The sequence below is a fragment of the Lutra lutra genome, chromosome 15, assembly GCF_902655055.1.
Source record: "Lutra lutra chromosome 15, mLutLut1.2, whole genome shotgun sequence".
Lineage (NCBI taxonomy): Eukaryota > Metazoa > Chordata > Mammalia > Carnivora > Mustelidae > Lutra > Lutra lutra.
Genome location: NC_062292.1, coordinates 3032009 through 3057616, shown reverse-complemented (window position 1 = coordinate 3057616; position 25608 = coordinate 3032009). Strand labels below are relative to the sequence as shown.

At 40.7% G+C, this 25608-nt stretch overlaps 1 protein-coding gene across 5 annotated transcripts in view; it reads right to left on the bottom strand.

The window, feature by feature from the left end:
• MROH9 (maestro heat like repeat family member 9) overlaps positions 1–25608 on the bottom strand; it is a 94695-nt gene that overhangs the window by 23958 nt on the left and 45129 nt on the right. For all 5 annotated transcript variants that reach the window (XM_047704334.1, XM_047704336.1, XM_047704337.1 and 2 more), the window contains 9 exons: positions 22197–22321; positions 19654–19803; positions 16878–17032; positions 14410–14575; positions 13156–13298; positions 12167–12304; positions 10159–10279; positions 2432–2569; positions 79–255 (listed from right to left, as the gene is read on the bottom strand). In XM_047704334.1, coding sequence (XP_047560290.1) covers positions 79–255; positions 2432–2569; positions 10159–10279; positions 12167–12304; positions 13156–13298; positions 14410–14575; positions 16878–17032; positions 19654–19803; positions 22197–22321 — 1313 coding nt within the window. The remainder of the gene's footprint in view (positions 1–78; positions 256–2431; positions 2570–10158; positions 10280–12166; positions 12305–13155; positions 13299–14409; positions 14576–16877; positions 17033–19653; positions 19804–22196; positions 22322–25608) is intronic.

Below are 25608 nucleotides of genomic sequence, written 5' to 3'. Positions count from 1 at the left end.
GTAATAGCATTGCCTCAGCTGGGGCTTCCGCTTAACTATCAAACTTAGTGATTTCACATATCTAACTGCGTAACTCACGTGGTCCATCAGGGGACAGTAGCTGGAAGCAATTCTAGTACACAGAGAGGAGTAGGTCACCTTGTCCAGTCTGACTAGAAGTCTTCGAAGGGTGATTAAGGCCCGAATTATAACAGTTTTGTCTTTTGAAAGGAAGGCATCCAAGACGGACCCCAACAAGCTGCAGACATTTTCTATCTGTATGTAAGAGAGGAAAAGGTTGGATTTTGGAACTAGAAGGAGACGTGACGTAGCATTTGGCACACACACGTCTGGGTCTGGGCCGTGTACAGTCGTGTGCTGGGCTTGCCTCCCAAGATGCAGTTGTCACATTGACAAAACTTCTGTGAGCTGATTGTTCAAACAGACTCTCAAGTCTAGAGAATGAACCGATGGTTGCTGGAGGCGAGGGAGGTGGTGGTGGGGGAAACCGGGGAAGGGGATTAAGAGTAGTTTACGATGAACACCGAGTAAGGTCCAGAATTGCTGAATCAGCGCGCGGTCCGCCAGAAACGAGTGGAACACTGCATGTTAACTACACTGAGGTTACAATTAAAAAGTCACTATTAAAAAAAAGTTTTGGAAAACTAGAAAGAAATAAAGCCAAGGTAATAAATACTCAAAACCCATCACTTCCTATTTCTTTTGCTTCTCTGGACTCTTACATGCCCTTGAGGCTACTCATAGGCATTATATCTGTCTGGTGGGAATATTAAATAATGATGCACTACCGGGCATCTCTCCCCAGTTCTGTGTTTAATGGTGTCCCTTTGATAGCTCGAAATGGCCGTGGTGAGAGTACCCCAGAGCAACAGGTGTTGTTTCCGGAGAGCTGGCGGTGAAGCATTTGCCAGCACAGCATGAGCAGGGTGACCTCTAAACCAGGTGCTGGTGACTCGTGTGGGCACGAGAGCCCCTGAGCCGCTGAGCCGGGTCATGAGACTCAATGGCTGATCCGAGACAACAGAACAGAAAGCAAGGAAAAAGGCAAAAAGGAGACACCAAGGGAGAGAAGCAAATACCAGAAAGAGAAGAAGCAAAAGAAATAAAGAAATACAATTTGCCAAAATAATAGCCAGAGGCCTTGTGTTTGGCTGAAAAGTGGTCTTTACCAAGAGATAGTACGTGACCTCAGCCCAGCTCACGCTCCACTGTTTCTCTCTTACTCTCCTAGACAACCTTGACCCAGAATCTTCCTTGCAGTCATTAAAAATGTTGGGAAGAGTGCTAGACAAGGCAATGAATAACTCTGATACTAAAAGAATGTACACTGACTTCTGTGACTTATTTAAAGCGAACTGATCACGGCTCATTTCATTCTAAATGCAAAATGGGTGCCCAACGGACAGCCTTTGAGCTTTCAGAGACAATGTTGAATAGTTAAACAAGAGTTTATTATTAAACTTATTAAATCAACAATGATTTACAGAGTCAGCATAATCCCATTATGCAAGGTGCTTTGGGATGGGTGAAACAGGTGGTGAGGCTCAAGGAGGCACTTGTGATAGCAACAGCACTGGGTGTTGCATGTGAGTGTTGAATCACTCCGTTGTGCACCTGAAGCTAATTATACTGTTTGCTCACTGGAATTTAAATAAAAACTTAAAAAAAAGAATTTATAAGAGCATCACAAAACATGCTTAGATTTGATCTTCCAGGAAGGCAAGAAGTATTCACGTGACTCAGTAGGAAAGAGTGTAAGACTGTGGCTCTCAAATTTAAGTTATTACGACCCCCTGGAGGACTTTCAGAAGCACAGCTTGGCTCCACCTCCATGACTTCTGAGTCCACAGTTCTGGGGTAGGCCTGACAATTCATATTTATACCAGTTTCTGGGAGGGGCTGATACTGCTGGTTCAAGCAGCACATACAGAGAACTCCTAGTGTAAAGTATCGTGTAAACAAGGGCTCATGGTGGGCATGGCTCTGAGAAGGATGCACCTGCCAGGTCCGAATATTCAGCAGAATTCGACCTGAGTTGAGAAACAGACAAAAGTGAATGTATACGGGTGAGGAGTGGGCTGAGCGGAAGAAGCAGCTCCAGCGAGTGCTCTGGGATCGGAGTCAGTGTGGTGGCAGGTGTGTAGATTGGAGGGGAAATGAACTTCCGTGAGTGTGGCTTAGACTCCAAGAGTTTGTGTAGGACAATGTTGGTCCATTCCAAGGGCCATGAATGATTTTCCAGGAAAAACAGAAACAGGGTGATTAAGCTCCTGAGTCTACTTACCACACTGCCTCCATTCAACCCAGGCTTTGAAATTGTGTTAGTCTACAGAAACGGAGACATAGCAGTGTATGATCAGGAAGGGTCCTGAGCAGTGGGAAGCCCTAGACTGTGATGGCGGTGGCGTTCCCAGACCACACACTCACGTGCCTCATTGATAACTGGCGCCATGCTGGCGATTTTCTGAAGGCTCAGCTTGCTAACCGCGGGATTGGCGTCATTGACCCAGTTTCTGAAGAGAACCAAAAATTCTTCTGGGAACGGGTCCTTGAAGAAATTATTCAGGATCTGAAAGAAAACAGTTGGTACGTTCATAAGCAGAGTAAAGGCTAATTTATGTTTTCTGCGTCAGTGATAAAAATGGAGACATTCTCAGTAAAACGGAAGCACAAGTTTCCCTAAAACTCCAGATACTTACACATATCCCCACACATATTTCTGTGTTCATAGTTTCTGTGTTCTCTGGAAGCAGAAGGAAGCAGTCACAGTAGGAAACACATGCATATATATTTTTGTACGTATCTACAGTTGACCCTTGACAACACAGGTTTGAACTGTGTGGGTCCCCTTAGATATAGGTTTTTTACAGCACAATGTTGTGAATGTATTCCTCTTCTTCATAATTTTTTAAAACAACATTGTCTTTTCTCTAGCTTCCTTTATTGTAAGAATATGGTATGTAATACATACAGCATACAGAATATGTGTTGATTGACCATTTATGTTATTAGTAGTTAGGTTTTTGGGGAGTCAAAAGTTATATGTGGATTTTGGATGGTATGGGGTTCAGCATCCCAACTCCCATGTTGTTAGGAGTTAAATATATGCATTAAATTTTTTTTCTCTCCATTGCTGGCAACTTAGTGACTCCATTTAAATTACCTCCCTGTCCCAGATTATAGTTAGGTAGTGAGTTCCTTGACAGTGAATGTTTATGTGTACTAGGAGGCTGTGCCTACTATGGGCCAGACATTATGCTAGTAAGTGGGAACACAGTAGTGAGCAAAACAGTCTCCATCCATGACCTTGTGGGGCTTATAGACTAGCAAGAGAAACTGATACTGTACAATAATTTTATACTACACTATTCTGATGAAAACAGAGTTGCTAATTGTGATCAGTACTAGGAAGAAAAGCTATAAGTTACCACGAAAACATCTAAAGCAGAACTGAATTTAGACTGTGAAGTTGTAGACTGAGTTAGAATGAAAAGATATTTAGATTTGGACTTGAAAGCAGAGTTGGCATTATCTAGATAAATTGTTTAGGGAAGATCTCCCCAAGGAAGGTAAGCCATGTGCAAAGGCCCTGTGGTAGATGAGCAGGGTGTGTTTGAACACTAGAAGGAAGGCCAGAGTTATAGGATGGGAAGGGATGAGAAGATTGGAGGGTAGTGAGGCTGGCGGACAGGCAGGGCAGGAGACTCGGGATGCGGAGGCTAGGTTATGGAGTTTTGTTTTTTTTTTAAAGATTTTATTTATTTATTTGACAGAGAGAGATCACAAGCAGGCAGAGAGGCAGGCAGAGAGAGAGGAGGAAGCAGGCTCCCCGCTGAGCAGAGAGCCCGATGCGGGGCTCGATCCCAGGACTCTGAGATCATGACCTGAGCCGAAGGCAGCGGCTTAACCCACTGAGCCACCCAGGCGCCCCTAGGTTATGGAGTTTTCATCTTAAACAGCTAATACCCAAAATGAAGATATGATTACCATGAGGTTTTATGCATCTAGTAACTAGCAGCCAAAATATACATATTTTAAAATATCTTAGAAACACAAATGACAGTTTAGGAAAAAAATGTCAGGAATTTAAAATATTATTAAGACAGGTCAAGTACACAGAATAATAGAGAAGAAGAGAGCCAACAGTGAGAGGGAAGGGCAGATCATATATTCTTCTCAATTTCCAAACAACTTTCACAAAAATTAATTATCAGATCCAAAAAATCAATAACTTCCCTAAAGCAAATCATTTAAAAAGCACCTTTAAAAATCATGATGTCTATAATAAAAGAAGAAACCAAGAAGAAAGTTTAAGTGGAAAAAAAAGCCTATAAGCACTTGAAAATTGAAGAGAACTCTCCTCTATTTTGTGGGTCAAAATTATAAACCAGAGAGGAAATCAAACATACAACAAAGATTACTGCAAAAACAATAAAACAACAAAAATAAAATGTTTCCCTGTGGTTGGAAGGAAAGGCCTAACTTCACTTTGCTTAAAAAAATGTTAAAAATGAATGAATTATTTCTTTCCTGAAATTATGAGACATGAAATATCACAAGAAATGAGATTGAACTAAAGAAAATTAGTGTAAGAAAATAATAAAGGTAGAAGCAGAGGTTATGGAATTGGGAAACAGAAAAACAGTGGAATTAGTCAATCTAATGCCTGTGCTAGAAAAAAAAAGCATTCAAATAAACCAATGTGACCAATATAATATAAAAAGTAAACATAAAATGAGAAGTGAGAAAAAGGGTGTGAAATAGATTAAAACCTTCACAGGATATTGGATTCTCTCTGTGTCAATGGCACCAGGATGTTTTGGGACAGCTTTTCTATATTACAGGCTTTGTCCCAGTCATGAGGCAAAGAAAATTAGATAATTGAAATCGATTAGGAATAATGGAAGACTGATGGCTATTGATGTGTTATTTCCAAATGCTACCAAGGTTAGCTCTTTCTGAGTGATCACACACCAAAACATAAAGGCATATTTTCTATTTACAACTAGTAACTAATCTGTGGGTGATAATTTGGTACTATGTGAATATTCTCCAACAATCTTTCACTTAAAAGTTTTAAAATTCGTTGGTAATTTTTTTTCTTTATTTAGTTATCACGCTGGGGCTTGCAAAGTGGTAATTTTCCACGTCCAGCGTTCCCTCTACATTTACTGGCTGGCATCCGTCTCTCTGTCTCTCTCTTCTAGCATTCCAGGTTTGAGTCCCACCAAGGACTCAAGCATTTAAAATTTCTCCCCAACATATTACAATTATTTGCAGTTACTCCTTCTTTTGATGCTAAATTTGGCCAGTAGGAGCCCTTTCAAGTTGGCTTTTGTGTCCTTTTGACATGATGTATCTATCTTTGAACACTTCTTTGCTTGTAGAAAAACTAGATGTCCCAGGCTTATCTTATATTTTTCTTGCCCCTGAAATCAACCATTTCTTCAAGGAGACAAGGTTCCTTTTAGTGAGTAATGATATTTGGTAACCATTATAAATGTGTACTATAATGTACACATTGTTATTGGAATATCATGTCTTCTTGGCCTTTACTTGAAACTAAGAGTTCTTTTTTTTTTTTTTTAAAAGTCATGGGTTTATTTTGACAATGTTGATGTATTCAATTCAAATCTAACATAACAGAGTTTATGTTAACTTTTAATGCTTTTATGTTTGCTTCATCTTTTTCTTACCTGGAAAAAACTTTGTGCCAATAGTGTTAATATATTTATTTGCTTATTTGCTTTCTGCTGTATGAATGCATACCATAGTCTTAAAATTATATCATCACCTTACAATATTCATAAAACTCCTAAGTAAAAGTCAGTATTTTTTTATAGATTTTTTTTTGTCCTTAGGATATATCTCACTAAGGATGTATATAGTCAAAGCTCTATGTTTATAAGTTACCTGATATCCTTTGCAAATGTGTGTGTGTGTGTGTGTGTGTGTGTGTGTGTGTATTTGAAGGAGAGAGAGACAGAGAATCATAGAGTTCACTGGGAAAGATACAAGATCATATTAGGTAAACAGGCAAAGGAGAGCTCAGATTATTCACAAAATGGAACTTTAAAGGCCAAGGCAAAATACATAATTCATGAAAATAATTTGACCAGAGATAACAATATGTTATTTTTATTTTTCACACATCAGGATCATATACTAGAAAACCCAAGAGAATTAACCAAAATATTATTATATACAATAAAGTAGCTGAATTTAAGATAATACAGTTTAACTAATTTTCCTGAATATCCAACAATAATGAGCTTGAAAATTGAATGAAAAAGCCATATCTGGGAAAACAGTATGGAGGTTCCTCAAAAAATTAAAAATAAAAATACCCTATGACCCAATAATTCCACTACTGGGCACTTTCCCAAAGAAAACAAAAACACAAATTCATTTTTTAAATTTAAACTCAATTAATTAACATATAATGTATTATTAGTTTTAGCGGTAGAGGTCAGTGATTCATTAGTCTTATATAATACCCAATGCTCATGACATCACATGTCCTCCTTAATGCCCATCACCCTGTTCCCCCATCCCCCTTCCCTCTCCCCTCCAGTAACCCTCAGTTTGTCTCCTGAGATTAAGAGTCTTATGGTTTGTCTCCCTCTCTGATTTTGTCTTGTTTTATTTTTTCCTCTCTTAAATTCCACATATGAGATCATGTAAGAGTCTCTCTCTGATTCACTTATTTCACTCAGCATAATACCCTTCAGTTCCATCCATGTCTTTGTAAATGGCAAGATTTCATTTCTTTTGATGGCTGCATAGTATTCCATTGTACTTATATACCACATCTTGTTTATCCACTATCTGTCGATGGACATCTGGGCTCCTTCCATAGTTTGGCTATTGTGGACATTGCTGCTATAAACATTGGGGTGCAGGTACCCCTTGGGATCACTACATTTGTATCTTTAGGGTAAATCCTTAGTAGGGCAATTGCTGGGTCAGAGGGTAACTCTAGTTTCAACTCTTTGAGGAACCTCCATACTGTTTTCCAGGGTGGCTGCACCAGCTTGCATTCCCACCAACAATCCATGCACCCCTATTTATAGCAGCATTATTTACAAGGGCCAAGTTAAGGAAGTAGCCCAAGTGCCCATGCAGAGATGAAAAGGTAAACATGATGATATGTATAAAGAGTGGAATATTATTCAGCCATAAAAAGATGAGATCTTGCCATTTACAACAACATGGATGGACTTAGAGGGTCTAATGCCCAGTGAAATAAGTCAGACAGAGAAAGACAAATACCATATTTTCACTCATATGTAAAATCTGAAAAAAGAAAAAAAAGAAATGAATAAACAGACAAAAAGCAGAATCACATTCCTAAATGCAGAAAACTGATGGTTGTCAGAAAAAAGAGGGGTAGAGGGTTGGGCAAAATGGATAAAGGAGAGTGAGTGATACAGGCTTCTGGTTATGGAATGAGTAAGTCATGAGAATAAAGGCACAGCAGTGGGAATATAGGCAAGGGTATTGTAAGAGTGTTGCATGGTGACAGATGGCGGCTACACTCGTGAGCACAGCGTAACGTAGAGAGTTGTCGAATCAGTATGCTGTACACCTAAAACTATTATAATATTATGTGACGGCTATCTCAAGATACAAAACAAACACGAAAATCTATGCCCCAAATCACATTTAATAAAGATAAATTCAAGACCAAAAAAAGGCCACATTTGCACTAACAATTTAAAATAATATAAACTACTTAATAATTCCAAAATTAATATATAAGATTTATATGAATATGACAAAATATTGAATTTAAAAAAGCAAAATTATAAAAATACCAAATATTCCCAAGAAGCTCATAGCTTTAATTTAACTACAATCATAGTTTCAGTGAAAGTTTTTTTTTCTTTTAAACCTAGCAAAATTATTTTAACATGTGACTTGAAAGATAAATACATAGGAAAAACTAAAGACATTTTGAAGGGAGTTGACAGAAAGTTGCTTTGCAAGACATTATAATTTAATTGCAACCTTCCCTAATTCCAGTGTGATCCCTGCACAGCAATGAGAAAATGAATGGACCTTAACAGTGTCACCCAGGGCAGACCCTAATGTGGGTGTGTGTCTGTTGTATGTCTATGAAATTAATAATGGAATTCATAAAGGTAGTGGCACCAGTGAGGAGTGAATTTAAGGCTTATTAATTATATGATGTTGGGATAGGAAGTTAATTATTTAGTGAAAACTTTAGTTTTAGTGAAAGACTATGGTGTACCTTGTAGAACATTATATTAACTTCATGGGAAACAACATTGCATGTAAAAATTTACATAAAAATGTATAAAGTGAACAAATTATACATAAGTATCAACTCTTTGGCCACAGTAGATTTTTTAATGCTTAATTTTTATGAAAGAAATCATATTCCATAAGCAAAAAATAAAAGGCAAACAACCAACTAGGTACTGATTCTCAATAATCAAATGCATAACACATTTAATATCCTTCACAAAATTCTGTGGGTGTGTGTGAGAGAGAGAGACAGAATCATAGAATTCATTGAGAAAAACACTAAGACTGTCATAAGCAAAAGGGCACAGAAGAGATCGGGTTGTTCAGATTATGGAAATTTAATTTATAAATAGTTATATTTTTGAAATGTTCAACCTCTCTAAAATTTTAAAAATTGAGGACAAATCAAATCCCCCACAAGACATCACCTTTACGTCTCAACTTGGAAAGCTCATCAAGAGTGGCAAGAGTGCAGTGGGGGAAGCAAACCACACGGGGAGTGCTGGTTGACCCTGCTTGCTGGAAATCAGTCTGGCCAAAAAATCCTTACCCTTGAGAATGTTTATACTCCTTAGTTCTTCTTTCAGATTCATGGAATCTACTAGAAGGAAGTAATCTAAAATCCTGAAAGGAAGAATACTTAGGCACGAAGATGTAAACTCTCGTTACTTATGTTGGTAGAAAATTAGAAATAATATATAAATAAATGGTATGTTAAATACTGGCAGCTAACGAGACTAAGCTAAGGTAAAACATGCAGATCGTGTGCTCAGAACAACTAAAGGCCAAGTGACGTCATGGTGAGGCCACTCGTCATTGCTTGGTTCCTAGGACAGGTTTACCACTCTCCAAAAGGAGTAATCACCACATTCATGATGAGAGAGGCCATTAGGGCTCATTAAACATCATCTGTCACATTAATAATGCTCATATAAATCTCATATTGTTTGTAAATTTCTTCTGAATATGCCATTTTGTGGGAGCAATCATGTATGTCATATTTAGGTCTACTTAATGTCTGAACATACTTAAAAGGGTGATCCAATGAAAATAATGAGTCACATAATCAAAATCATGAGAGATTCAAATGGATTAAAGCAAGTTTGGCAGCATTACTGATTTTCTAGTGCAATGTTCAGTTAAACGGATGATGTATCTTTCTGGAAACCTTAGAAGTAGGTAGTGTTGTGTATGGGTATGTCTTTTAAAGTTTATTACCTGTTTTGCTGACTATGAGGCTTGAAATTATGTCAGATTTTTGAGACTATTTGGCACCTTTGGTTAGTACCTTATTATGTATTACCTCTATGGAAAAATTAATAGTTGACTCAGAGAATTTCAACTTCTAGAATTTTCTACATGCCTTTTTTAAGCAAAAGGACTTTCTCAATTTGCTCAACTCTAGTATAGCATTACAATCTATGGTGTAATATTAATATAAATATTAATATATTCTATATTTTCATTTTACTTAGTTATTTGGACCATTTCTTTTTCTTCCTCCTAGATAGTCTGAAGTATCATTCAGATCTCAGGTATTATCTACTATCTTCAAGTAAACATTGAGTGTACTTTAAATATTCCTTGGTCTACTGTATTTTTAATTAAAAATTTTTTTTTATTATGTTCAATTAGCCAGCATATAGCACTTCACTAGTTTTTGATGTAGTTTAACAAGCCTGTAGAGATGTGTGAACCGGTACTACAGAAATAGTTAGTGTTTGTGCAAATCACATTTCTGAAAGATATGACAAAAGTTATCTGTCGTTGTCTTAACTCTGGGTAAGAATTAATATTCAGAGAGGGAGATAAAAAGATTGGAGGGTTGACTTAAGTTTGGATAAGGAATGAGAACCTGGCTGTTCGCAGTTATCTAATGAAACTTACTTCAGTGAGGAATATTACTGTGATGATACTGTCTTCTGACTGTCTAGGATCTTCCACCGAGAGCTTGTAGAGATAATGCAAGGTCTCTGGAAACTGTGGGAAGTTGTATTCACTGAGAGTTCTGTCATGGAGAGTAAGGCACTGAGTTAGCAAAGAGAGGAGAGTCTTCTTGCATCAGCCATGGCTAATGGTAGGAAAGAGAGAAGCATTATTCTCATATTTTACCTCCCAGATGAAAAAGAAAGATATTTTCTAATATCTCCTAATCCAAGGTAAACTGGACCCCTTCCTGAATTCTACACAGACCCCAGGGAATTACAGACAGCTGGATCACGGACAGGGTCTCATTCGTTAACATCACTCCTCTTTCCCGTCTCTCCCCTGCTGAGCCCCACAGCGGAGGGTCCTGCAACACGACAGGCTCCTGCCTGACCGAAAGGACAGAAAATAGACAGTGCAAAATAAATGTCTTGGCAATCCAGGATGGCTGAATAGGTCATCGTCAAGGTTTTAGACCAAGTCTTTCCTTTGAGTGATGTAATGAAGAAGAGAGTTTGGGACTACCCTGCTTTACTCGGGAGAAGTGGTGGGTCCTGATTCACAAAAGCCTTCTGGGCAGTGGCCAGGCTCACAGTTGTCCTGACACTCTGGCCTGGACCAGATGTGGCAGGACCATGAAAGTGGATGTGACGGGTTTTACTTTAGGACTCCAGGCTGGCATTTTAAACCAGTGCTTCTTGGGCACCTGGGTGGCTCAGTGGGTTAAGCCTCCGCCTTCGGCTCAGGTCATGGTCTCGGGGTCCTGGGATCGAGCCCCGCATCGGGTTCTCTCTGCTCGGCAAGGAGCCTGCTTCCCCCTCTCTCTCTGCCTGCCTCTCTACTTGTGATCTCTCTCTGTCAAATAGATAAATAAAATCTTTTAAAAAAGAAAAAACAGTGCTTCTTGATCTTTAATAAATATACAAATTACCCAGGAATCTTGCTAAAGTGCAGATTTTGATTCAGTGGGACTGGAGTGGGCCATGAGATTCTTCTATTTTAAACTTCTAGGGGGTGCTGTTGCTGCTGGTCTGGGGACCACACTTTAAGGAAGAAGATCCAAAGATACTAAGGACATTGTGACACTTAACTAGTGGCCGCATATGTTCCTGGAATCTGTGTGTAAATAAAATGCCACTTGAAACACATGAAAGACCCAGAGACCATATAGACTCTACTTTCTGGGTTGGTTACAACTTTAAATGGTCTATTATCTTGTCAAATCTTCTTTTAAAAAAAAAAAAAAGATTTTATTTATTTATTTGACAGAGAGAGAGAGCACAAGTAGGCAGAGCAGCAGGCAGAGAGAGAGGGAGAAGCAGGCTCTCCACTGAGCAGAGAGCCCAATGCGGGGCTCGATCCCAGGACCCTGAGATCATGACGTGAGCGGAAGGCAGACTCTTAACCGACTGAGCCAACCAGGTGCCCCCACGTCTTGATTCTTGATCAGAAAATCTGATCCCTGTAATCAGAAACTTGCTATTCAGTAAGGAGGTAACTAGGGGAGAAAAAACCCACCATCTTTTCTATTACAAGAAAAATAAAAGTTCTCCTTCATTGTACTTTCCAAATTTGTTTGTCTCATTGAGAACAGATTTTTACTGAACCCCTTTACAGTGGGAGCACATCTATGACTGTCTGATGCCTACAAAGCTGGGATCGGCTAACAGCAGGGGAAGAGAAAAAGCACATTTACCTCTAGTTCTCCATAGCTGAAAGGGGAACCTATTCTTTGGAGGGAGGATAACGGGATGTCTGTATCATCAAGTGGGAGGACCAGGAAAGAGAAAACTATACCAATAAGTAATAAGCCCCTAAAATAAGGGAATAAGTAGAAATCAGGGCAATTCAGATCGTTGGGGGGGAGGGGGAAGTTGGAGTGGACACTGGCTGTGCTCACACGTGGCTTAGCTGGAGAGAGCTGGAGAAGGGGGTAGAGACCCAGCACCTGGCCGGGCCCCTTTCTTACTTGGCGACGAGGTAGACCGCGTGGTGGTGGAAGGGCGCGTGGCTGAACCGGCTCCAGCAGTTCTTCCTCTTCAGGGCAGCGTCCACCTGCTGCAGCCCGGAGCAGGTCAGCAGCACCCTCAGGGCGTCCTGGGCGTAGCTAAGGCCCCAAAGAAGAGAGTCACCACTTGACAGTGGCCTTCATGGAACCCAGTACCTGTGACCCGCCTTGGCATTGCGTCCGGGCAGGATGCTGGCTTTGGGAAGGGGCACGTGTCCAAGGAAAACAGCTTTCCTTGCCCGTCCTCCTCCCTGACCGACAGCGCAAGGGGCTTGGGGTTCGACTGAAACGGTGGCGTGTGGGATCCTGGGGGGGCGGTTGCTAGCGCGACGGCTCGTGAGCGGAAGGTGTTAAACGATGGGACAGTTTGCGCGAAGCGCCGGCCACTTTTCTGCTTCGGACGCTTTGCGCGAATAGGTCGGTTCTCACCCCCCGGGACCGTGTGGGGCGTCCGCTGGAGAGCCAGAGAAGGGCTTAAATACCCTAATGGAGCGGGTCGTGCTCTGGACTCTGTGCGGTGCCGAAGTGCACCCCTGGCGAGGGCAAGTGCCCGGCGGTGGGTGCGCACGTCCCCTGAGGGCGGCGGAGCCAACGGGGTGTCTCGGGGAGAGGGAAGCGCTGCTCTCGCTGATGGGACAGGACTGTCGCCCTCTGAGGCCACACGCCCGTCGCCAGCCGCGAAGCGACCAGAGCACCTCGGCGCGCGCTGTTTTAACCTCGCAGGGGTCCCCTGAGGTCAGACTTGGCGGCACCGCGCTCTGCCCTCGCTGGGGAGGGCCCGGCGAGCCCCTCGGACCGAGGGATTCTGAAGGCATCGACCCTTGGGGGGAAGAAGACTAGTAAGTGAAGACCCTGCCCGGTACGCAGCTCCCCGTGGGCCCGAGGGACCGCAGAGTCCACAGCTGGAAGCTTCCCTCCTGCTGCGTCGGGAAGGAGCAACTCGAGCTCACACTGTCCTGTTCCCGGGCATGAGCCGCAGGTCCCTGCTGTAGCAGAGCTGAAGCATGAGGGCCATCAGCAGCTGCGGGAACACCTGTGCCACCGCTTTCTTGTACGAGCCGACGGGCAGCAGCGTGCACAGGGCCTGGGAGGCCTAAAGGGAAGGAGAAAGAAGTCAAGGACGGAGCGTCCTGCGTCCACGCCAGCCGGCCTTAGTGAGGGCGGAGGAAGCACAGCCTCCCGCGACCCCTTGAAGGAAGCCCGCGCACGGGTGTTCATTCATCCTGTAACCGCCACGAGGCCCATTTTGAGCCAGGAGCGGTGCCCAGTGTTCCCGGGGCTCCCGAAGCCCGTCCACGACCGCTTGGCTGCCAAAGCGGCGGGAAGCAAGGTGGTTCCCAAGGACACAACATCCCAGGGTCCCCTTCATCTGCGGCCTTGAAGAAGGGTCCACCAGTACCCCAGGTCCTCCCTGTGCTTGAACAACCCAGGCCCTGAGACATTGCCGAGGAGGCAGGCCAGGCCACTAACCGTCATTTGGCTGACGAACCCCCGTCCGTGGCCGACCGCCACGTCCAAGAACCGCCTGCCCCTCGCGTCGGGGAGCATCACCCATTTCACTCGCACCGTGTTGGGTAAGACTGGAACTTACTCCCGCGAGGGCCGATTTTACTCCTCGGGAGATGTGAAATGTTGGGCACAAATGGCATTGGGCCTTCATATGCCTAGAAAAGTCTGTGTGGTCTAGTGGGTGGCATTTCTCTGACACCATCTCTGACCTTCACCTTTGCTCCCTTCTCTCCTTCTGGTTCCTCTGCAGCCGCTGATGTACCAGGCAAGTTCTCATCACTACGGAGCTTTTGTCCTTCTTTCTGTCTAGAAATCGCCTGCCTGGAGAGTTGCAGGGATCCACTCCTTCACTCTCTGACTGGGCGTTGCCTCCACAGAGCAGCCTCCCATGACCGACTTTCCGAAGCCCACCCTGTCCCTTTCTTTTCCCCACAACACTAGATGTCTCTTCTCGGCTAAATATCATCTGACACATGACACACTATTTTGTTCATTGTCTATGTTTTTTTACCAGAATGTAAGCTTCCTGATCAGGTTGTGGCATATAGTTGGCACTCAATAAGTGCATGTTGGATGGATGAATGAATGAATGAAAGCAGAACAGTGTCCCGAAGTAGGTCGGAGCCTGTGGGCAGACCGGGATTTTCACGGTCAGAGAAATACCAGGACAAAGCTGCACTCCTGGTGTCACTTACCGCTACAGGCATCATATTAGTCGTGTCAAGAGAGAACCGCCTTCTTTCCTTGAGGCTATCCTGCATTTCTCCAGGCTTTCCTTTCAGTATCAACAAGATTGTCTTCAGCACGTGAGGGGCCACGCTCGACTCGGAACCTGCCGCGTGCCACATCAGGATCAAAGTGCTGCAAAACAGCCCCACCCCCGCCCCCACCACAGTGAGATTCAGGCTGTTCATTTCCTACATAATACTGTGTCACGAATCAGGAAAAGTGTTGGGTTTACATGTTTTATAGCAAAGAAATTGCAGACAAGTCGAAACCAAATTGATATGCTCATTTCCAAATGATCCCATTAACCTCTTGTCCTTGAAAACACAGGAAGGATTTCAGTGAGATTCTAACAGAAAACAGTCTACAAGTTCACTTCCTATAGCACATCTAAATGTCTGTCCAAGTCAATGCCAAGAACTGATAAGCTTTCTCCATTCCATGCTCTGGTTCCCCCACCTTGTGATCTTGTTTATCCAGGAATAATGGAATATTTAAAAACTGGTATAAAAATACAAATTAATATAAATAAATATATCAACTTAAAAAACCAAATAAATAGAAATACTAAGCAAAAAACCTAACTATATAAATTTAAAAATTAGAAAAGGGAATTTTTTAAAAATTTTAGTTATTTGACAGAGATCACAAGTAGGCAGAGAGGCAGGCAGAGAGGGAGAAGCAGGCCCCCCGCTGAGCAGAGAGCCCGATGAGGGGCTTGATCCCAGGACCCTGGGATCACGACCTGAGCTGAAGGCAGCGGCTTAACCCACTGAGCCACCCAGGTGCCCCAGAAAAGGAAATTTAAATTGAGCTCAGAGGAGTGGGCCCTTTTGTGAAATGTCACACATTTAATTAGCAACACAGGTGTCACACACTAGAACCCTGGCTTCTCAACTCCCAGTCCCCTAGCTCCTTTCTACATGCCTGGACATTCAAGATTGTATTATTGCTTATCTTATAAACTGCTACACACATCTATGTGGGCATATTCCTGGTCCCTTATCAATTCATGCTGGGCTCTGAACCTCATTTTATCGTCTCTCTGCATTTAGGTTCCTAATAGGGAGGCCTGGTCCTACAGAGCACAGACATACCAGCTTTTTAGAACCCATTATTCCACGGGTCCTGCCTTCTGGGCTCAGCTTTAGAACTTTGCTTAGAACCACATGGACATCCAGTCTCACATGCCCCGTATCATTCCCTTACCTCTAGATCGTACCTTCCAGGTGACCAGACATTCTCTCTTTTTTCTCTGATTTAGCTTAGCTCCAAATCCTAGTCCTTTCTACCTCAATCCTCACCTACTGGTGCACAAGATCTGCTGGTGACCATTTTAATTAAACTCACCTAACTCTAATTATGCTTTCTCTCTGTACCTCCTCATTTCTTATTGTTCGTGTGGAGTCACTGGCAGCTTTTATCAATGTTGGGCTATTCCTTCTCAACAAAATGTTTGAAGGCTGGTAATATATTGCATACAGTGGTTTCTTACTTCCTGAATGAGAAGACACTGAGTCTTAGGAAGATTTTTAATTTCCAGACGTCTTCTCAGTAGTAAAATACTTTGTACTTATGAGTTTCCCAAATAACTATAAGCTTTCAGTTAGGGGGGAAAACAGTCAGTCGTATAATTGGTTTAGCATTTTGTGGACTTTGATGCCCTTTCACGGAAGTTAACTCCTCTAACCCATATAATTGCTGTATAGATAAAGAATTTTTCTCATCTCACAGATGAATTGAGGATCAAGGAGTTTAGAAACTTAAGTGGCTGGGAAGGAATTCAGACCCATTTGTTTCAGAAGCCTGAATCCTTTCCATAATGTAACTTCCTGCCTTGTGTATGGTTAGTAGTAAAGAAGTATTACTTTCCTTCTCAAGGTACAGATGATAGGAATGGGGTGATGTCATTTACTACTCTCTTCAGCTGTGAGTGAGGCTCATACTGTCCCACTGGCCCACACTGGTATTCTTTTCTCCTTCATATTTTCTGTGATCCTCAATCACGAATTTCAGATAAATAGCTAAGGAACAGCTACTTTTAATGTTTCATTACTTTGTTGGTGGGTGGAAGTACCTTACATCTGCTCATCATAAATGAGGGGGGGATAGCCCTATAAATGTAATCACTTATGGGTAAAAACCCATCATCACTGTGAGGAGAGGTTGGTTCCTATGGGTTAGGCAGCAGAACACAATTTAAAGCCTCAGATAAACAACAGTGACAACGACCATTTGTTGATGGTGTTTAACGTGGGTAGGTATTGTATGAGAATAGGAACAAAGCGCATGATCCTTTTTACATTTTATGGTCATTCTAGGCGATGCAAAAACAGATACTCTTTTTCAGACAAGAAGAAGCCAGGCCTGACTTGCCAGCTCTGTCGGATTCTGGAGGCTATGAACAAACCCCGTAGAAGGGGTGAGGGAGACTTACTTGTCTGCCGGGACTGGGTAATCCATAAGTTGGAAAACAACCTTCTTCGGTGAGGTGCGTGTTAACAAGGTGACGACCCGCAACATTGTGTGCTTCATAACGTGAGAAGGATTCTCACACAGTTGCTTATAGATGGTGTCCACAATCTTAGACACCTGGAAAAGCAATTTAATAGGTCAACAAGAGCCTCTTTTTCCATGGCCACCTCTAAAGCGAGGCATTTCTTGGATGTAAGAATTCAGTTCTTCTCAGAATGGCCAAGCCAGCAATTAATGCACAAATAAGCACTAGAGGGAAGCATATTTATGTGTGTGACTACACAATGTAAAACATTTATTGGGATGAGAAATAAGCCTATGCACTTATTGATAGTGGGAAAATACCCATTTTTTAAAAACTTATTTGGGGGAAGGTAGACTTCCTTATTTAAGATATATAAGCTTAGTATAGAAAACATGTATAAAAAACAACATGGAAGTTCCTCAAAAAGTTGAAAATAGAGCTACCCTACAACCCAGCAATCGCACTACTGGGTATTTACCCTAAAGATATAAATGTAGTGATCCGAAGGGACACGTGCACCCCAATGTTTATAGCAGCAATGCCCACAATAGCCAAACTATGGAAAGAACCTAGATGTCCATCCACAGATGAATGGATAAAGAAGATGTGGTACATATACACAATGGAATACTATGCAGCCATCAAAAGAAATGAAATCTTGCCATTTGCAATAACGTGGATGGAACTAGAGGGTATTATGCTGAGCAAAATAAGTCAATCAGAGAAAGACAATTATATGATCTCTCTGATATGAGGAATTTGAGAGGCAGGGTAGGGTTTGGGATGGAGCGAAGGAAAAAATGAAACAAGATGGGATTGGGAGGGAGTAAAACCATAAGAGATACTTAATCTCACAAAACAAACTGAGGGTTGCTGGGGGTAGGGGAGTAGGGAGAAGGTGGTTGGGTTACGGACATTGGGGAAGGTATGTAATATGGGGAGTGCTGTGAAGTGCGTAAGCCTGACGATTCACAGACCTGTACCCTTGGGGCAAATAATACATTATATGTTAACAAAAATAATTTTTAAAAACCCCAAAGCAAAAACAAACAGAAAAAGAAAACATGTATAATTCAAGTCCTTTAAGAAGGAAGTCAAAATAATGGGACAGAATAACAATGGAACTGTATACTTCAGAAAACCTTTCTGACAATTAAAGAAGATTTGAATTTACATACGGATTGGATGAACTATGTGTTCAAAGAATGGCCCAGACTGGTAAACACTGAGTCACATAAAGCTGCAAATTCTATTCATAGGCCCTACATCGATTTTATTTTTTCCCTTTTTTATTAATTCTTGAAGAAGGAGATCATGAGCTAGACCTGAAATTTGTCTCAAATTAATGGCTGTTTATTCAACGTCAGATTTCACCCAACAAGATAACTTCGCTTTTTGTTTTGAAAATATTCTTTAGAGATCAGAAGCGGAAATGTTGGTCGAGGTGATTTACATCTCACTGCAGTTGTCTCCTACACAGTCAGTTACCTGTGCAGAACCCCCTGCTCCAAGCAATAGGCAGAAAATAAAATGAATAAACAAAGTGTTAAAAGTGCAGGACATTCCTCACGCTGCATATGCTCCAAGGTGAACATGAAATGGGGGACACTAAACACTGCTCTTCTCCATAGACCTTTGAACGATGAGTTTAGAGCTCTTCTCACCCCCTTTTCCTTGCAGCATGACCCAGAACAAGCCAGCTATGTTACTGGGCACTCAGGATAGCAATCACGATCTGCTTTAATTCTCAAGATTTGCCGTGTTAGATTTGCTTAGAATTGTAAGCCCACATACTAAATGTGCAATTTAGGGATTTTTCAGGGCTAATTTTAACTGTGCACAATTTTCTGTTATAACTGATTTTATTTTATTTTTAAAGTATTTTATTTAGTTAGTTTTACAGAGAGAGCGCATAGGAGCAGAAGAGGAGCTGCGGGGGTGGGAGGGGAAAAATCTCAAGCTGTCTTCACACCAAGGGAGGAGCTCTGCGAGTCTGGCTCTCCCAAGCCCCAGATCGTGACCTGAGCACATAGTCCCGTGTGAGCTATGAAATGTGAATTGCATTATTTTCTTGAGCTAAATGCTGTTATATTTATATCTATCACTGGCATCGCACAATACAAAGATGGTAAAGTCTGTGCTATTTAAAAATTTTGGTTTTCCTTTTTTTTTTTTTTTAAACTTAGAAAGACATTAAATAGAAAATAGAAATGCCATGACAAATTGAGAGTGAAAGAGAATGTGGAGGAAAGGCAAAAAACTCTTTATATGTTTGTATATCTAAAGACACTTCTCCCCCTCTGTTTTGAACAGGAAGCCCCACATTCATTTGCACTTGGCCCCACAAATTGTGCAGCTGGTCCTACAGCGAGCTGAGGGTCCTTGAAAACTTTCCCCAGTGGTTACACAGAGGATTTCAATTATATATGTACCAATTTACTGTTTTTAATGTATTCTTAAAAAAAACTGATGCAGATGTTGGCAAGACATTATGATTTGGTATGATTGGTAGGTAAACACTCATGACATTATTTTCTAAACTCTTCTGTGAGCTTGAAATACTTCACACACAAAAAAAGCCTCATCAGATTAATAACATAATGAACAATAGCAAGAAACACAAAGGAAAAGAAGTTTAGGCATATAAGAGAGGCAACAAGAGTACTTTAGAGAATAAAATCTGTGTTTCTCTACTCACTGTCGAGGATCTTACCATGGTGACCTTATGTGCGTGATATTCCAAGGTCAACTTCAGCATGGTGGATGCCCTGAATGCGATTATGTTATTAGGTGAAGAGAGTCTCATGAGGAGACTCCACACAAAGTCAGTCAGCAAGGATGGCAGCAGGGTGAATCCTACACTCTGAAACCAAAAAGGAGAGCCATGACCTCAAGCCTTACCTACCATAACATAAGAAAGACAACTGAATTCAATCATCCTGGAGGAAGCTCCCAGGCCAGGTAGGGCCAAGTGATTTTTGTAGGCCATAGGCATTTTTGCTGTTGTGGCCCTCTTCCACCATTCAAAAATGTTAAAAATTGAATTTTACAACTGTATTGCTATTGAGATGACTATAATTCAAGTGGAATTAGATTTATTTATTTCTTCTGATTTTTAAAGTGGCTATAACACTTTTATCTAGATAAGTCAACTCTGGGGCCAGGCCAGGAAAAAAAAATGAAAAACCATGGCATTACAATTAGGAGGAACTGTAAAATCAACTGTATTGATTTGACACCAATTCAGCTGTTCAGATATTAGAAATTGTTGTGGGATTCTTTAGTTTGGGAAATTAGTTTGCTGAGATCTGATACCAGCATGATTAGAAGATGCAGGAGGGTATGAAGAAAGAAAGGCAGGATGATTCAAGGGGTGGACTGGACTTTGCTTTTTTACAGAGAAGGACCAAGAAACAGGGAGAGAGAAAAAAGGCTCATATGTCAATGACTGAGGTACAAGAACTATAATTCAAACAATTTTTTTTTAAAGTCAGAGTAATATCCATGGACCATAAAAATAGCAAAATTACATGATTATGCATGGATCTCTCAGTTAAGAAAGATGGACAAAGCACATTTTTTCATGTACACAAATATATGTATATATATTGCATATTATATTATAAACACACACACACACACATCATTTTCCCAAGTATGGAAGGTACACAGTCTTGCCAGTGAAAGCTATCTGTATCCCTCTTAAAAGGATGGAGCATAGCTCTTTTTGGTCAGTAGGGCAAACTTGGGGTTTGAGTAAAAATGGGGGACCCCAGTCTCCCTCCTACTGGGCAGAGGGGTGAGGGGTGGTATCCTTGGAATGCTATGGAAGAAAGCTGAAGGAGGGTCACTATGGCTTGGTGAGATGGACTGAGGGTCACAAATAGTTTGCCCTTCTTTAAGAAAGCCAGATTTCATTATATGATTTGTTGAATTAAAAAAAAAAAAAACATTGAAATGGGGGAATATTCTCTTTTAACTCTCTATTTGTTTATTCAATGAAATTATTTTAGTGTCTATTTAAGAGTTGTAGAAGGAGCAATTTCTAGTGAAAATAAGAACTCATGCTAGAAGTTTCTGTCTCGTGAAGGTCCAGGTATGACAGTAGACTACATCAAACAACAGGGACTCCCTATAAAATGTGATCTACATGTAACTCTTTAGAAATATACCAATCCCATAGGACCAGCTGGATTCTTTAGAAATCATTTATATCTCTCCAATTTCTTACTCTTTTTTTAAACATTTCATTGATTTATTTATTTGAGAGAGTGAGCAAGAGAGAGAGAGAGAGAGAGAAAGCATGAGCAGGGGCAGAGGGAGAGGATGAGGGAGAAGAAGACTCCCTGCTGAGCAGGGAGCCCTATGCAGGGCTCAATCCCAGGACCCTGGGATCATGACCTGAGCCAAAGGCAGATGCTTAACTGACTGAGCCACCCAGGTACCCCTTGTTTCTTACTCTGATACCATGTTATTACATATTCTTGATGCTACTTGTTGTAATGGCTGCGTGATATTCTATTAACTTGATATTCCATAATTTATCATCTATTTCTCTGTGTTTGATGCAAAATTTGTTTAAAAATATAAACATCTGTGAAGAACCTCTCCTCACAAATATCTTATTATTTTTAGTTTTTTTCCTTTTTTCCTAGGCGGCAGAGCAGGGTGACCTCTTAAGCAGATGGATGAGCCCACGGACTTTGAAGGAAGTGAGGGAGGACACGGAACCTCATGGTTTTCCCCCAGGGTTGGGTCAAGGCAAAAACTATCTACTTGGCACTGAAGTTTGTCACTTCAGCTTAGAAATTTTTTTAACACTTTTTTTAAAAACAAAATCTAAAGCAGGTTATTTTGATGTTTGTTGAGTGAGACATAATACTACTGCAAAGCCTGTTAACTGGTGACTCCATTAAGTTTACTAAATAACCAGAAGTTCCCCATCCTTAGTGTATATTTAATGACCAAACAAAAAGAACTATGAAACTAGAAAACACTTCTCTCATTTGCATTCTATAAGGACTACATAAAATAATATTAATTGCTGTATTCAGGAATAACAGGCATCATTCTTATTCATAGAGACGAAAATTGGGAAGCCAAAGAGTCTACAGATTACTTACTCTGGGCTTTGCTGAACTTTAAAAACATGGAAAACATTAATTAAAAACGCAAACTGTTGAAATAAGTTGCCACTCAATGTAATAATACACATGAAATAAAAGTCATAGGATCAAGTGGCGGGGAGCGAGTTACCTGGATAATTTTAGTTTTGTCCCATTGCAAGACCTTAGGTAGGAATTCCATATCAGAGGGAGTAGTCAAGAGGCAGTGATCGCCGGACTTCTCACACATGGTGGATCTTTTTCTTTCAGTATCTGCTGTATTAAGGAGAAGAGTTTAAGGTTTTTATGTGATCATTTGTTCCTTCTATGACATTGCTATTTCCAGTTTCCCCTTCCTTCCCAATTCTGGAGATCTAAAGTATTCTGAACATTTAACTCCCTGCTAATACCTTCATCCCATGAAATGTTAGGACTACACTGATCCAGGGTCCATAAACATTCACACAATGTCTCTGTGAAGTACACATGCAGGACACAGACGATTTTAATCGGTTGCGCACCCATTGAATACATTTAGGCCATCAAATGCATCACCCAGTGCACTGGAGAAGCTGTGGCTGAGTTGGAGTGTTCATTGGTGGGAGAGCGGACTTGGAGGTGTTTGGGGAGGAGCCTAGGAAGTGGCCGTGCAGCAAAGCCAGAAGCTCTCCATGAGGACTTCAGGTGCCGATGCTTTTGGTCCCGGAGAAGGGGAGTTTCAATGATTTCATTGGTTTGCTAACAGCTCTGTAGAGATTTCACTGACCTACAGTTTATTTAAAATGTACAATTTTAAGTTTTTAATATATGTATATACCAGTGAAAATATTACTGCAGTAACAAATAAATAAATACAAAATTAAAGAAAAAAGAAGCCCACCACCATATTCACTCCGTCCAGCACACCTGCTGCCTGTGTCCACCCCGATCCAAAGGCAACCACAGATCTGCTTTCTGTTATCGGCTGTCCAGTTCGTGTTTTCCGTCTTCTAATTTTATAAAAATGGATTCACAGAGCATGTACTCTTCCACGATTTGGCATTTTTCACTCAGCAAGAGTATTTTGTGATTCATCCAAGTTGTCTGGATCAAGACTTCTTTCCTGTTTTAGTGATGAGTACTACTCCGTTGTAGGTGCGTGCCATCATCTGCTAATCCATTTGCTGACTGGTAGACATCTGGGTTGTTTCCAGTTTTTGGCTTTTCCAGATGAAGGTGCTGTCAACATTTGTGTACAAGTCTTGGTGTGGATATCTGCTTTCACTCCTCTGAGGTAAGGCCTCAGTGATGGAATGACTCGATCGCTTGGTATGTGTGTGTTATCTTTTTAGGATACTGCCAAATTATTTTCCAAAATTGTTGTACCATTTCACACTCCCTGTAGCAATGTGTGAGAGTTTCAGTGGCTTCACATCTTTAATAACATATGGTAGGGTCAGCGTGTCAATTTGAGACGTCCTAATGGGTATGGAGTGGGGTTTCATTGCAGTTTTTAAGTTACATGTCTTTTATGACCAAATGTTGAACATCTTTCGGAGTGTGTCCTTGCCATCTGTGGTTCTTTGGTGAAAAGATTCAAATAATTCAAATTCAAATTTACTATACTTTAATTTGTTTCTGTTTTCTTACTGTGTTTGAGTGTGCATTTTTAAATTCTGGCTACAGGCCTTTTCTCAGATATGTAACTTGCAAATATCTTCTCCCAGTGTACGGCTTATCTCTTCTCTTAACAGTGTCTTTTGAAGATTAGAACGGATTAATTTTTCATTTTTCAAATTATAGGTCATACTTTTGGTGTTGTATTTAAGAAGTCCTTGGGGCACCTCAGTGGCTCAGTCAGTTAAGCATCTGGCTCTTGATTTTGGCTCAGGTCATGACCTCAGAGTCCTGAGATCGAGCCCTGAGATGGGTTAGGATTCTCTCTTTCCCTCTCCTTTTTGCCCTCCCCACTGCCCTCTCCTCTGCCCCGTCTCAAAAAAAAAAAAAAAAAAAGGGAAAAAAAATCTTCGCCTAATTCAAGGTACAAAACCTTCTTTTAGTTTCACAGTTTGAGATTTTTACATTTCATTTATGGGTCCATTTTGAATCAACTTTTGCATTATGTAAAAGATACAGATCAAAGTTCTTTTCTTTTGCATGTATATAACGAATTTTTTCAACCCTATTTACTGATGTTTTCTCTTTCTTCGCTTAACTGCCTTTGAACTTGTTTCAAAAAGCATTTGACCATACACATGTGCATCTATTTATAAATTTCTGCTCCTGTTTTCTTGAGGAACACTGGTCTGTAGTTTTGTTTTGTTTTTGTTTTTCTTATAATGTCTTTATGTGCTTTTGGTATCAGAATTTTGCTGTCCTCACTGAACGAGCTGGCAAACATTCAGTCCTTCTCACATTTCGGTCAGAGTTGAAATAGGATTGATACAGTTTCTTCCTTTAACTGTTTGCTAGATCATTTCAATTTGGAGTTTTCTTTATAGGTATTATATTTTCATTTTGCTCAAAATACTTTCAATTTCCATTTTTATTTCTTTATCTGACTAATGGGTTATTTAGAAGTGGATGACCTGGTTTCCAAATATTTTGAATTTTCCAGATCCTTTTCTGTTTTTTATTTCTAATTTAATTCCATTTTGGTCAGAGAATATATTTTGTATGAATTAAGGACATTTTGCTTTCTTAAGACTTGATTTATGGCTTGAATATGGTCTATTCTGGCAAATTTTGTTTTTCCTTGAGAATGTTCATTTTTCCATTATCAGTGGAGTGTGCTGTAAATGTCAGTTAGGTCAAGTTGGTTCAAGACTATATCCTTAACACTTTTCTGTGTCATCATGAATTATTGAGTAATTATTGAGCGGGGTACTGAATTCTCTGATTGTAATCCTAGATCCACTCCAGTTCTATCTTTGTTTAATGTATTTTGATTTTTAATTTTTATATATTTTTGTTTTTAAGGACATATGTATTTAGGATTGTTATGTCTTATTAGTTAATTGACACCTTTATCATTATGAAATTACCCTCTTTTTCCCTGGATGCATTCTTTGCTCTGAAATATATATAACATATGTATATTTTTATATATGTTTTTTGATATTGACTTAGCCACTCTAGTTTCCTTTTGACTAATGTTACTATGTTATATCATTTTCCAACTTTTAACTTTTATTGTCTTTGTGGCTCTGCATTTAAAGTGGATGTCTCATAGGCAGCATATAGCTGAGCCTTGTTTTTGTCCAGTCTGATAATCTCTGCCTTTTCATTGGAGGTATTCAGAATATTTACAATTACTCTAGATGGCTTTAAGTCTTCACTGTTTGTTTCCTATTTTTCCTGTCTGTTCTTCTATTTTTTTCTTCTTTGTCTTGTCTTGTCTTTCTCTTCTTCTCTTTCTCCTCCTCCTCCTCCTCCTTCTTCTTCTTCTCCTTCTCTTTCTTCTCCCTCTTCTTCCTCTTCTCCCTTTCTTCTTCTTCTGAGAAAGAGAGAGAAAAAGCTGGGAGTGGGGGTTGGGGGAGTAGCAGAGGGAGAGGGAGAGAATGGTAAGCAGATGTAGCACTCAG